This window comes from Loxodonta africana, chromosome 8 (assembly GCF_030014295.1).
Source record: "Loxodonta africana isolate mLoxAfr1 chromosome 8, mLoxAfr1.hap2, whole genome shotgun sequence".
Lineage (NCBI taxonomy): Eukaryota > Metazoa > Chordata > Mammalia > Proboscidea > Elephantidae > Loxodonta > Loxodonta africana.
This window is the reverse complement of record NC_087349.1, coordinates 28412699-28427793: the sequence shown is the minus strand read 5'-3', so window position 1 is coordinate 28427793 and position 15095 is coordinate 28412699. Positions and strand designations below refer to the sequence as shown.

At 37.8% G+C, this 15095-nt stretch overlaps 1 protein-coding gene across 1 annotated transcript in view; it reads left to right on the top strand.

Moving 5' to 3' along the window:
• The window catches only part of CPED1 (cadherin like and PC-esterase domain containing 1), a 306881-nt gene that overhangs the window by 64458 nt on the left and 227328 nt on the right, over positions 1-15095 (top strand). The window contains exon 3 of the mRNA XM_003407021.4: positions 9659-9765. Within this exon, the coding sequence (XP_003407069.1) occupies positions 9659-9765 (107 nt within the window). The remainder of the gene's footprint in view (positions 1-9658; positions 9766-15095) is intronic.

Here is a 15095-nt window from a genome sequence, read left to right as displayed (position 1 = left end):
ACATGAAAACCTTAATGCCATCTAAAAAACCTATGGAAAGAACTTTAGCAAGCCTTTTAAAGCAAACATTTCCTAAGGAGCTTATTTTACAGTAATAAACTCATCTATTTCTCTTCACGCTCCTCTAAATGACAAATTTCTTTAGAGTAAGAATCTTTCATGTCGTAAACATTTAAGTGTAAACCTATGAGTACCCAAAAAAACCCCAGCGCCCTTGAGTTGACTCCGACTCATAGTGACCCTATAGGACATAGTAGAACTACCCCATAGAGTTTCCAAGGAGCCTGGCGGATTCGAACTGCTGACACTTTGGTTAGTAGCCGTAACACTTAACCACTACACCACCAGGGTTTCCACCTCTGAGTAGATTAAAGAAATTTTAGAAGCTCAAAACTCTTCACGGAAGCTGTCTCACTGATCTTCACAATATCTTGTGGGACAGAAAGAGTAAAAATTAGGGCAGGAAAGCTTGTTTCCTAGCTTGGGTTTAACACATCAAGACAGGGAATGGTTTAGAATTTCTCTGTGATGAAACACAAAATTTTCATCATCAGCTCTTAAAGGATATGGAGCCAGAGGCATAACAAGCAAAAAATGATCCGATTTATGGGCTGAAGAGCTTGATTTAATTGAATTTTGTGGCCTTGTTGTATATTTCATTGAGGATCTCAAGATTCTATATACATTATTTCTCTTAAATTGAATTCTGAAAATTACAACATTCAACTCAATAAACATTTACTAAGTTTCTACTGTAATCAGTGCTAGAAACAAAGAGGTGAGTACTTCTTATCTTTAAAGAGCAGCCATGAATAAAATCAATTATGGATGCTAGGTGAACGTTCTGAAGTGGCATCATGTTAGGAGTACGGAGTACAAAGTACAGAGTGGGGATTCATCGATGCAACCTGAGAGACTCAGTGAAGCATGTAGGTATTTGTGATGGCTGATTTATATCCAAACAAATTTTTTGCTGGAATCAAGCATTGTTGTTAGTTGCTGTGGCGTTGATTCTGACTCACGGCAACCCCCTGTGTGCACAGTAGAGCTGCTCCCATAGAGTTTTCAAGGCGGTGACCTTTTCAGAATCGAATTGCTAGGCCTGTCTTCTAAGGTGTCTCTGGGTGGGTTCAAACTACCAACCTTTCAGTTCCTAGCCAAGCAGTTAACCATTTGCAGCACTCCTGGACTCCCAGAATCAAGCATAGAACCTAATTTGTCATCAATCAATCAATACAATTAATAATGTGTTCATGAATATAACACCCTCTACTACTACTTAAAAAAAAAAAAAAAGTTTTTTTTGTACTAATCCTGGTGAAGAAGGGATGAAGAGAAAGTGAGACTTTGTTATTCAATAAGAATCTTATAATTTCATCATGAAGAGAAGGGTAATACTTATGAAACAGTGAACATAGGAAATGTATTCATATATTATTAAGGAATATTACATATTATTTAAAAAATTAAACCTCCTCAGTACTTCACCCTAAAATAAAACAAATTTTAGAAAATCACTCTAGTTGTATAGACTATTATAGTCTAATACTGCAAGTAAGTAATTGAGTCTTGGCTTTTGTAACTATGTATCCTGGAAGCTCTTGGTACAAGTTTATTTTCCCAGCCATACTTTCTGAAGCTGTTCTATTTTATTCTAATGTTTAAGTATTTGCAGAAAAGTTTCCAATAAGTAAAGCTTATGGAATCTGCTATTTGTTTTCATAATTTCTTTAGACCTCAATGGATGGTTAATTTTATTTTTCTTATGTTTGTGTCTCCTCCTTCATCCTTACTACCTAAGAACCAAAATATAGCTCTACATCCCTTTTGTAAATTAGTTTAATCTTTTTCTCACTATTCTGCCTTTTTTTTTTCTTTCATTTTTAGGGCATCATTTCAATATACTGACTTTTGATTAAGTTCAAATTTTTGGTCTGCTGTCACATTCAGTTATTTATTCATTTATGTATTTGACAAATACGTAGCGAATAATTCTAACACCCCAGCCACTGTTGGAGATACTTAGAATACAGCAATGAACAAAATAGACAAAGCCCCTGTCCATGTGGTACTCACATTCAAATGGGGAGAGACAGACAAACAAATAAACAAGACATTTGTAATATGGCTAATGATGGTAAATGCTGTGGAGAAAAATAAAGCAAGAATAGTTAATTTTCTTAGATTTTATGAAGTCTGTCAGAAATTTGATGTTATCATTCCTTGAGAATAAAAAACATTCATTGAACGATGCTATCTTAGAGTTCTCCGCTGTTCTCTGGATTAAATTCCTGATTCCGCAGGCCTTATCTATGAGGGAGGTCTTTTATGAGCCAGGAAATGATTGTTTGCTTTACATGGCAGCCTGCCTGTGAGAGTCTGGAAATATTCTAAAGCAGCCTCACTCCTTAGGGCAGATGGTTTGATTAAAAAAAAAAAAGCCAAAAAACAAAACCTTTCAAAATAGCTTTTAACACTGAGATGTTAGCTGGTTTCTGGGAACACTTAGACAAGGATAAAAACTACAATCAGTGCCATTTTATATCTGGATTAAAAAACCTGGCGCCTGACACCCCCTTCAGAAATCATCTATAGAGTCTCATCACTTCCAGAGCAAACACTATTGAGGCATAATAATGACTGATGCTGTATCAACAGTTTTACATCCTAGTTTATGGGAGAGGTCTGCAGTTTTTTTTTTTTTTTTTTTTTTTGAGATGGAAAATGGAACATCCACATTCTGTTTTGCCTAAAATGATGCTCTGTGACCTCTCTCTTTAAGACCTAGGCTGGCCCAGTTCAGGAACTAGCCTTGCTCTGGTATTTTCATAACAGGGAAATAAATAACTTTAGCCATGAAAAAATATAATACATTTTTAGGGATTTTTTTTTTTTCAAAGACAGATGCAGACCAGTTTAATATTTATAGTTCCTACGTACATGTACAATTGATTACTGGCTTCTTTTGCATGATAAAAATTTAACTTACTTCAGTTACCAGTGGAATTGGTAATAATGTATTGGGGCACTATTATGGAGTGAGGGACTAGGAATACCTGTGTTAGACCTGTAATAGTCATTCCTTTCTTCAAGGTTCCAAAGGGAAATAGATGTACAGAGAATAATTGAAAAAAGAATAAAGCTAATTAATTTCTCTCTGTATCTCAGTTTCTTCATTTGTAAAGTTTGTGTAATAATTGTGTTATGGATTAGTTTCCCCACAAAATATGTGTTGTTAATCCTAACCTCCCTGCCTGTGGTCATAACCCCATTTGGGAATAGGCTGTCTTTGCTATGTTAATGAAACAGGATTAGTATAGGGTGCGTCCTGAGTCAATCTCTTTTGAGACATAAAAGACATTAAACAAGCAAACTAGGAAACAGAGATGGGGGAATAGATGCCAAGCCAATGAAGATCACCCAGGAGCAGAAGTTCAAAGAGACAAAGACCTTCCCGAAGAGCCAACACAGAGAGAAAGCCTTCCCCTAGAGCCAACACCCTGAGTTCAGACTTCTACCCTCACGAAGTGTGAGAAAACAAATTTGTTAAAGCCACCCGTTTGTGGTACTTCTGTTATGGCAGCACTAGATAACTAAGATAAATTGTTTCTACCTTCCGTACCTCTGAAAAATAGAATAATCATATCCAATAGGATATTATATGGAATATATAAGTAAATAAAAATAGTTGGAACAGTGCCTGGCACATTGTAAGTGCTCAGGAACAATTAGCTATTAGCAATTGATAGTTGCCTTAGGCTGGATTCTCTAGAGAAACAAAACCAGTAAAATGTGTAAATATATATAGAGAGATTTGTATCAATGTCCCAAGTCCTTGGATCAGGATGGAGGCCTTTCCCAATTCACGAAGCTGCAGAAGCTGGTGAACTCAAGATGAGCAGGGCAGTGAGCAGGGCTCCTGCTCACAGGCTGTGACAGTCGAGGAATCCCCAAGGTCAGCAGGCAAGACCTGCAAGAGTTCTCCTGAGTCACGTAGCTGCAAGGACTGGTGAACCCAAGATACACAGGTTGGGGAGCAGGACTCTTGCTTGCAGGCTGTGAAGATCAACAAATCCCAAGATGGACAGGTAAGCTGCGAGCTCAAGTGCCAAGGACCAGAGGTCAGATGAGAGAGGCTGAATCTTTTTCTCTATACCTGGAAAACCTGAGAAGCTATCATCCTGATAGGCCAGGGTCTGCTTTGCTTGTTTTTCCCAAACGCGAATCTGACTTCTCAGCTCTCATCACTCTCATGGTCGCCTTCTAAGGGCGGAGGAACCACATCAAGAAAGACAGGCACCAAGAACAAATGTCTGCCCTAATGCCTAGCAACAGCCTGTTCTGGGCCATTCACAACTGTGGCTGCAGCTGCAACAAGCTTGGTTTGGGAAAGAGCCCAAAGAGAGTGAATGAGAAAGTGATGAGGCCAGGCTCAGGAAGGAGTGGGTCCTGGGCCATTTTAGCACTTAGCTGGAGAAACAAGACATATGAGAAAAAAGATGCCACAGGCCACTCTTGATTTCTCCAGGCCCCTGAGGGAAAGACTCTAAGAAGCCACACTTCAGTCCTTGTCAGCCTTTAACACAGTCCATAAAGTGTCTTTGAAGCTGACATTAACTCACTTAACCTTGGTGGAAGAACGTGACCAATTCTGGAGATCAGAGGCCATGTTCAGACATTCCTCTGTAACCAACTGACCAAATATCAATTTGTCTAAAGCCATCTCAGCAAAACCAATTCACCTAATGAACAAGTCTAATTCATTAAAAGCTAAAACATGGGTCATCAATTTGCTGAATGACCATTTGGAAAATGGACACGCCAGTATTTTACCCCAGGTCTAGTACTGTTTACTGCTACTAGAGGTGGAGCAGAGGCAGAGTTAGGGCCAGGCAGGGACTTTGGCAAACTGGAGAAGCTGTTCTTACCAGCCAGTTGCTGCCTTGTAGAAGATAATACTTAGTATTACTGGAGCTTCCAAGTTTTCAAGCAAAGACTGAAATCTGGATTTTGTGTGAATTATGCTGGTGTTTTAATTTTAGCAAATACCTAAAATGAAAAACAAAACAAATACTATGCAGGCCAAAGGCACCCCTTTGAGGGCTTGACTCTCCTTGTGGTCCTCGAGTTTGCAATCTCTGCTGTAGACCCTGGGCATTTGTCTACTAAATGTTCATGCTTTCATTTGCCTCTGAGTGACCCCAAAGCTCTACAATATATATAGTAATATACAGTAATTTGCTGAGATACAAATTTGTATCTGAAATGCTCCGGAGCTGATTTCTGAATGTGCTTTACTCAGCTAGTGAACAAGCTTTGCTCTTAGCTCAGTTTCTACATCTCATTGTGGCTGGCTGTTTTTTTTCCCATCCAAATTTAAATACAGGGTGCCTCTCCTGAAAAAAATAATGCCTTTTCTTTAAAAATGGCCATGGGGTGGGGGAGTTGACTTATAGGAGATAGAAATGAAGAAAAATGAAAAAGTTCGCTAAATATTTAACTAGGAAATAGAGATTTGGAAAATTGGGGTAGAATTCGGTGAGGATACAGTAAGAGTTTTAAGTAGAAATGGTCAGCATTTTTCAGAGCAGAGCAGCTCAAATTAGGAAAAGTGTATGAAGAGATCACTTAACGTTTTTGCGCTATAGAGTATTTTTTGTTTTTTTTAATACATGATTTATTGGAGAATTCTTTTTTATTTTATTTTATTGTGCTTTTTTTTTTTTTTTTAGATGAAGGTTTACAGAGCAGGTTAGTTTCTCATTAAAGAATTCACATATTGTTTTGCAACATTGGTTGCCAACCCCACAACATGTCAATATTCTCCCCTTCTCAACCTTGGGTTCCCCATTACCAGCTTTCCTGTCCCTTCCTTGCCTCTGGGGTGGTGTGCCCATTTAGTCTTGCTTGGTTTTGTGGGCCTGTCTAATCTTTGGCTGAAGGATGAACCTCAGGAGTGATTTCAATACTGAGTTAAAAGAGTATCTGGGGGCCATACTCTCAGGGTTTCTCCAGTCTCTGTCGGGCCAGTAAGTCTAGTCTTTTTTTGTGAGTTAGAATTTTGTTCTACATTTATCTACAGCTCTGCCTGGGACCTTTATAGAGTATTTTAAAAAATATTTTTGAAATATAATGAGAGCTAAATGTTATGAATGTCAGAAAAATATGTGATGCTTTATAGGTTGTCCTAGGTTTTTTTTTTTTTTTTAATGTATGAATCCTGAATCCTTCAAATAGATTGCTAAGGGCAGTAACGGCTCTCTCTCTACTTTTTTTTTTTTTTTTGCTATTCACTTTCATGTTTCTAGTACAACGTTCTGCACCTAGGAGGTTAATAAATTGAAAGCTTTGAATTATTTAAATGTGCCTTCCAGTTTTAAACATTTATGGCTTAAATATATATTTCCTTCTATCAACTCTAGAAATTGTGTGTACTTTGGGAAGGGAGGGGGGCATTCTTTAGACTTACAGGAATGAATATAAACACACTCTGTTTTTAAGACCTAACCAATACAGTCTGTGACTTTTTTTTTTTAAGTAATACTTTATAGAGTTTTTGGTGAAAGTTTACACAGCAAGTTAACCTCACATTTGACAGTTTCCACACAAACTGTCCAGTGACATTACATTTATCACAATGTGCCAGCATTCTCTTTGTGTCCTGTCTGTTCCCTTTCCAGGACTCTAGTTTCCCTGTCCCCTTATCTTCTCATTTTTGCTTTTGAGTAATTGTTGATCTTTTGGTCTCATACTGATGGTTTTTAAGTAGGGCACCCATTTAATAGGCAATAGCCTTTATTTTTTTTGTGCCACTCTGCTATTTCTCTAAAAGATGATCTCAAGGGACAGGCTCGGTTCTAGTTTTAAAGAATGTCTCAGGGTGATAGTCTCAGGGAGTGCTCTGTTCTCTATTGGTCCAGTTTGTCTGTTTTGTTTTTTTTTTTAATAAGAATTTGAGTTCTGCTCCATACTTTTCTCCCATTCTAATGGACCAACTAATGTGACCATGGTCCGAAAGAGTCCATGATTTGAAATCCCTCTGGTTGGCATATCCTTATCTTCTTAAAATATTTAGTTGGGAATCTTATGACAGGCTATTTCTTCTTGGGTTTTATTGTTTCCTGGGCTAAAAATGATATAGAATACAAAAAGTCTTTGTGTCTCCCCTTTGAATACAAATCAAAAAGTTTTGGTTGAAAACCCAAAGTGAACATTTAAAATAAAATATTCATTCTATAGTATTTGGATTTGGGTGTAGGAATCAGTTGGTAGCTTTCTTCAGAGTGAAGGTATGTGGAGAAGGGTAGGCCTTACCAAGCCTAAGGACCATCACATGGATGAGAGTTCTCCCACCCCCAACCACCTGCACCATGTCTCCTTGCACCTTTTAACCAATGTGCTATGTTCCCGATCTTGGGATACAACAAGCAGACAGAGATATTCTAGGGCAAGAGCCCAAATGTAAACTTGAGTATGATTGGACGCCTTTCCTTGGTGGAGAGGTTTCTCTTCCTGTAACAGGACAATTAAAAATGGAGGAATCAATAGCCTACATAGCATAGGGCTTAGCAACTTGGAAAGGCTCTAATTAGTGGGAAGTGAAATTTAATTCCTACTTATATCTCTCTTCCTTATTAATCACCTTTTTCCACACATAAAGCCTTTCTTTGAAAGCTTCGTGCTCCAAAAGTGCCAAAATTCTTCTGAAATTTTTTTAAAGAGATGAGATTTGCAGAAGTTGGTTATTTCCTAACTTTTGAGGAGCCACTATACTCAATGTCTTAGTTATCTAGTGCTGCTGTAACAGAAATACCACAAGCAGATGGCTTTAACAAAGAGAAATTTATTCTGTCACAGTCTAAACCCATAAAAAAAACCCATTGCCTTTGAGTCGATTCCGATTCATAGTGACCCTATAGGACAGAGAACTGCCCCATAGAGTTTCCAAGGAGTGCCTGGCAGATTTGAACTGCCCACCTTTAGGTTAGCAGCCTTAGCACTTAATCACTACGCCACCAGGACTTCCTTTCGCAGTCTAGTAGCTTACAAGTCCAAATTCAGGGTGTCAGCTCCAAGCGAGGCTTTCTGTCTTTGTTGGGTCTGGAGGAAGATCCTTGTTCTCAATGTTCCCCTGGTCGAGGAGGTTCTCAGGTGCAGGGACCCGGGGTCCAAAGGACACGCTCTGCTCCTGGTGCTACTTTCTTGGTGGTATGAGGTCCCCAACTCTCTGCTTGCTTCCCTTTCCTTTTATCTCCTGGGAGATGAAAGGTGGTACAGGCCACACCCTAGAGAAATTCCCTTTACCTTCGATCAGAGAGGTGACCTGAGTAAGGGTGGTGTTACAATCCCACTCTAATCCTCTGAGCATAAAATTACAACCGCAAAATGGAGAACAACCACACAATACTAGGAATTATGGCCTAACCAAGTTGATATACACGCATTTTTTGGGGGGCGTAGTTCAATCCATGACACCCAATACAGGCGATGACTGGTGATTCCAGGTATAAAGAGTTACTTGAAGAGACATTTAACTCAGGATTCATCAACAAAAGAGGCAAGGTATATTCGATTGTTTTTTCTTTTTTTTTCAAACACTGGACTTCCATCCAAAATAGGATAGCCTCTCAAAAAATAATACCAATTCTTTTATACATTTCCCAGTGGTTTTTTTTTTTTCCCTAGTTATTTTTGAGATACCTATTTCATGTTATTTCTGAGTAATATTAAAAATAAGAGGATATTTCTTGAGTTTTTTTCTCTGTGGGGCAGTGTATTTACCATGCTATCATGAGCTAGTTATTTGTTCACTCATTCATCCAAGAAATATTTTTAGCACCAATTATATGCAAGGCATGTGGATGGAAATGGATTTAAGTAGATCAAAGAGAATAAAGGACAAGAAGCCCAAATAATACACTTGAATATTAATTTTTAAATGATCAGGCATTGGGCAAGAATGTGCTCTTCTGAGATTATTTTGGCAAGTTACTGTGATTTATTGGCAAAGAGCTTTGTCGTTGGTGAACTAGCTCAAATATCATTTGTTTTGGTCCATGTTATACTCTGTATTTTGAACTCATCTCTGCTATCTATAACTAGATCATAAGGTCTTTTTAGACAGAACCTGTCTTTTTATTTTGATTTAATTTTCTACCTAGCACAACTTTTTCTTTGTAATAAATGTTATAAAAACATAAGTCATGTCTAGATTTATAAAAATTAGTGGCAATACCAAGCTCAGAACAAATATGCTGTTTTAACTTCTTATCATTACCTGATTACACAACTATCTCCTATCTTGAAAGATTTTATAACCTTCTTTTCTCTCAATTCTCAAATAAAAGACATAAATTTATAAAATTAGTGAATTTAAGCATTCAGATTTTAGTCTTTTAAAGAAATTCTTATGATATTTCTTCAGTTAATTGAATATTCTCTAGAATACAATACCAGGGATAAAAATGGTAGGCATGCTAAATTAGAAATGCTAAATTTTAGTTGCTTTGAAAGTTGATTTTTTCTTTTAAATATATTAATAATTACTGTTACCCATATGGTAGAATTTAAATAATTATATTGTTTAATCTGGGGATTAGATAATGGTTTTAAAGATCTGATAATAATTATTTGTTTTTCATACTCTTTTTGCTATTAGGTGATTTGGGTCCTTGGGATCTGCTCATTTGCCTGTCTTCCAGGAAGGCTGATGGAAAGCCCTGTATATCCAAGGAAGATGTGTGCCGGTTAGGTTTACATCAAAAGGTAAAAATTCTCTTTTAAAGAATCCAGACTTACTGGACTTATTTAGGCTGTAGGAGTCCCCAGGACTATTGCCCTGAGTTACTCTTCAAACCTTGAATGAATATTATCCCCTTAATTCAACTTTAAACTAAATAACAGCTTAGCTCAAAAAATAAAGATTATCACCCTTGAGTATTGCATTCTTTTTAAAAAATTATCTATATAAGACTAAATGGATAACAGCTATTTTAAAGCATAGGCGAGAAGTCAATGGGAGTGAAACAACTAGAACAGAAATAAGAATGTGAAGAGTGTAACAATGTTGATGATCATTATATCTAGAAATTGTTCAATGGGAGGGTGTTTTGCTTTGTATATTTTTGCCAAAAATAAAATATTAAAAAAAGATAAATGTTCACTCTCAAAATGTGCACAGATTTTGTCAGCCGTGTGGATATCAACACTGATATTTTCTAGTCTATAATGTAAAAAATAAAAAAGGTCTGAAAAATTTGGAACCAGTACATCTTTGTGGTAGGTTCCAATTTCCTATGGTTTATGCACTTTACAATGAAATGGTCACCAATTTTTTGTTTGTTTCTTTGATAGGCTCTCCTTCAACTTCTGCTGCTGATAATGTAATAGTTTTACCCAATAAGGACCCACAGAACATTATCTAGAAGTCCGTAGCCTATGGAGTGTTGCTTGCTCTGGCCACTTGCTCATCCAACCTAGGAGAGCCTTTATTTTCTAGGTCACTCTTTAGACTTTTTAAAACTTAAATTGGTATCCTAAATTACAATAAAACTTACATAATTTCTTTTCAGTTTTTAAAATAATGTTCAGCATTTACTACTATGTTGTGTGAAAATTTGTAAATGTGTTAGGAAAGGAATTTAAAAGATAACAAATTACCAAAAATTATCAAATGTTACAGTGTGCTAGGGACTGTGCGGGGTGATTTATACATGCTCTATTGTTGACACCTCTAACAAGTCTGGGAGAAAAGTGCCGAAACCAATAACTATTTTTCAGTCCCTGGCTGGCCCTGTAGTAGCCTGCTCTGATCACTTGCAATTGACAATCTTAATAATGCCTTCCTTCTTCTAATTCTCTGCTTCCTTGGCCTTTGGGCTGAGTATATTATTTTGGTTCTCCTTGTACATCTTGGTCCATTCCTTCTCTGTCTTCATCATAGCCACTTTCCTCCACCCATTCCTCAAACGCGTGTGTTCCTTAACACTACTCCCAGAGTTTCAACTGTCATTTGCAGTTCATGATTCCCAACTCTACATCTAAACTTCCGACTACTTTCTCAGGTTTCAGGTTTACATGTACAGCTGTTTGCTGAACATACCCACTTGGATGTCCCATTGACACCTCAATCTCAACATGTTTAAAGCCAACTCATTGTTTTCTCCAGTAAACTGACTTCTGGCCTTGCATTTAGAGCTTCTCTTCTGTTGGTCATATGTGTGTTCAAGCACCCTATTACCTCCTAGGATAGACATCTGAGCTTCACCTTTGAGCCCGTTCTCTTCCTTGTCATCTGCATTCTATCATTTCCCAATACTAAAGAAACTACCTCCTAAACATTTCTCAAATCTGTTACCTACTTAGCTACATTTATTCTGGTCGGTCAATATCTCTTACCTGGACTACTGCTTAATCCTCCTCACTGTTTTGTCTAAAGTTATCAGAGTGAAACATATAAAACGTTGAACTAACCATGTTACCCCTGTGCTTAAGGTCTTGAAAGGTTTCCCATCAACTATCTGATGAAACCTACAGTATTTGTTGTGTGCATTAGTCAGCATCCCAGCAGGAAACAAATGTCATACTCAAAATGATTTAACTGAAGAGAAACTAATGAAGTTTTCACAGGGTAAGAGAAATAAAAAAGAGTAGTGGGGCACCCAATAATCAGCAATATCATGAGATTTTTACCACCCTGCTCTGATGAAGGGTTGTAGAAGTGGTGTAACCAGAAGAAATAGTGTGAGCTAGAGCCAAGAAAGAAGGGTCACTGGAAATGAGCTACAAACTTAGGAGAATGTAGCCATTGCCAAATTATAACCCAGCAAAGAGGGAACCAGGAACATAAATACTCAACCTTTCTCCTACCCTCCAGTCTCTTGTCAAGGCCTCCTGGTGGTCAAAGCCAACTGATAGTCAAAGGCAAGAGAGCCCATGTGATGTCATCCATAGAAATTAAACTCCTGAGGTACGATGCAGACACACACAAAAGGTACAGTAGCCTTGAGGAAGGAGTATGTCTCACCTGTTTGAGGAAAACAAGGAGTCCCATATGACTGAAGTGAAGTAGTATAGTAGGTGGCGAGTGAAGGCAGAGAAGTACCAGGAGTAGAGGGCTCAGTGATGGAATTACATATAAGGACTCTGGCTTTCACTTTGGGATTATTGGAGGGCTTTGAGCAGAGGGGTGACGTGGTCCATTTGCATTTAACATGATTGCTGTGGCTACAGTGTTGAAAATTGGCTACTCGTTGACAAGGACAAAAACAGGGAGACTAGTTATTGTAATAACGTAGGCATGAGGTGAGACTGACTCGGACTAGTAGCAATGGAGATCGTGAGATGTGGTCAGAACCTGGGTGTATTTTGAAGGTAAAAATGCCAAATAAGAGCCAACATTTATATAACCTTACTGTGTGTCAGATGGAAACTCTGGTGGCATAGTGGTTAAGAGCTATGGCTGCCAACCAAAAAGACTGGCAGTTCAAATGCACCAGGCATTCCTTGGAAACTGTATGGGGCATTTCTACTCTGTCCTATAGGGTCGCTATGAGTAGGAATCAACTCAATGGCAAAGGGTTTTTTTTTTTTTTTTTTTTTTTAATGTGTCAGACACCATTCTAAGTGATTACTTATTTATTTATGTCCATTTTTTACAGATGAAGCAGGCCTAGTGGCACTGTGGTTAATTGTTCAGCTGCTAACTGAAAGACCAGCTGTTCAAACCTAACAGCTGCTCCTCGGGAGAAAGATGTGGCAGTCTGCTTCCGTAAAGATCACAGCTGTGGAATCTCTATGGGGCATTTCTCCTCTGCCCTACAGGGTTGCTATCAGTGGGAATCAACTTGACACCAATAGGTTTGATTGTTTGGTTTTACAGATGAGGAGACTGAAGCACAGGGAGGTTAAGAAACTTGCCTCAGGCTGCGCAGCTAATAAGAGAGGCAACTACATTCAAACTCAGGCAGTCTGTCTTCAAATCCTGTTTTCTTAACTCTTTCACTATAGAATCTTTTCTAAATAAATACTTAGCAGCTGCATTAACAGCCTACGCTAGTGAACGTTCTTAAAGAATAAATAAATTCTAAATGATACAAGTTAGACAACTGTCACTTTGGAGCTTGAACAATTTGAAGCTTTAAGAACCATGACTTATTTATGTAAGCATCAATATTCAAAACCGAATTTGCTTCAGATTTGGTGGGAATATTGTAGAATTATCTGTGACCTTTTAGAATGAGCAAAAAAAAAGGGCACCTGCTCAAATTAAGATTGCTGACCACATCAGGGCTTTGTAGTTTTATGCTTAATGAAACTGATCATAAGATGTTACAGAAAAGGAATGGCCAAGAGTCTTTCGAGTGAGGAGGCTGATGATGTGAGTTTATATATTGGTTCGTGTGATACTGAGAGTGAAGTGAGGTCCATTATTTGGGTGATGCTAGGTTTAGCAACTAGGGCTATATCTCCCCTCTAACAAGCAGGCTGTAGTGTTTCAAAAGCAGACGGATTCATTTCTAGCTCTAAATGTTTTGTAGGATTAGCAGTCCCTAAAACCAGGATTCTGTTTTTAGTACCTGGAGCACTGAAAACTACTGAAATGGCTCTTCTTGTAAAGCACACTGGGGCATTTTCAGGCAAATTTGAATGGAATCATAATCGTACCTGAGAGACATAGGCGGAGGGGAACAATTATTAATTTCTTTGATTAGCTGGTTCTCCTCTTTCCTTGTCATTAATTTTTTTCCTTGTGGATTATATTGAACAGTCTTGGGAGGAGGCCTGACTTTTTAAAGAGAAAAGGCATGAAATTCTTTAGATCCAGTGCGAAAAAAGAGCAGTCCACTAAGGTACAATATGGTGGGTGTATCACTTTTAATGATCGTTAAGTGTCCAAAAACCAAAACAAAACAAAACTTTCTTTACCCCCCCAGGTACTTTCTTATCCTCATAAATAGAACAAAATTGAAATGTCTACTCTCTTTAACAAGCTAATAGTTTTGCTGCAGTTTTAGTTTTTTTGATTTATGAACACTTCCTAAACATTTATAATTAATATTATACTAGAACCCTGGTAGAGCCCTGGTGGCACAGTGGTTTAAGAGCTTGGCTGCCAGCCAAAAGGTCAGCAGTTCGAATCCAACAGCCTATCCATGGAAACCCTATGGAGCAGTTCTACCCTGTCCCATAGGCTCGCTATGAGTCAGAATCAACTATATGGCAACGGGTGTAGTATGGAGCCCTGTGGGGCAGTGGTTAAGAGCTCAGGCTGCTAACGAAAGGTCAGCAGTTAAAATCTACCAGCCACTCCTTGGAAATCCTATGAGGAAATTCTACTCTGTCCTAAAGGGCGGCTCTGAGTCGGAATCGACTCCGCGGCAACAGGTTTGTTTTTCTTGGTTGCTGTATAGGATCACTATGAGCTGGAATCGACTCAATGACAATGGGTTTTTGGTTTTCTTATTAACAAAATATATCTCAAAATAGGATGATTTTTTACTTTTGCTTTTGTCAACATATAATAGAAACAATTTAGATGTAGGTTACCACAGATTAGGATTGTGGAAGGTGTATTAGGATTGAAATAGATTTTAAGTGTACATTTCCTTTCTCCAATTTGATGTTTTAGAAATATCCTAGGGTTTGAATGTCAAGACCATTTTATATATGCATTCTACTCTTGCCACATAGATGAAACTTTCTGTGTGAAGTTAAATATATATGTGTATATATATATATACACATACACATATATGTATACACAGTCAACCATTGTTATCTGTGGGGCATTAGTTCTAGGACTCCCACGGATATGAAGATCCATGGATGCTCAAGTCTCGTACATAAAATGGCATAGTATTTGTATAAAACCTATGCACGTTCTCCTGTATGCTTTAAAACATCTCTAGATTACTTATAATACTTAACACAATGTAAATACTATGTAAATAGTTGTTTAGGGAATAATGACAAGGAAAAAAAGCCTGTTTCCTTTTTTTTGAATATTTTTTGATCTACATTTGGTTAAATCTGCAGATGCAGAACCATCGGATATGGAGGGCTGATTGTATATGAGTATGTGCGTGTATATATAT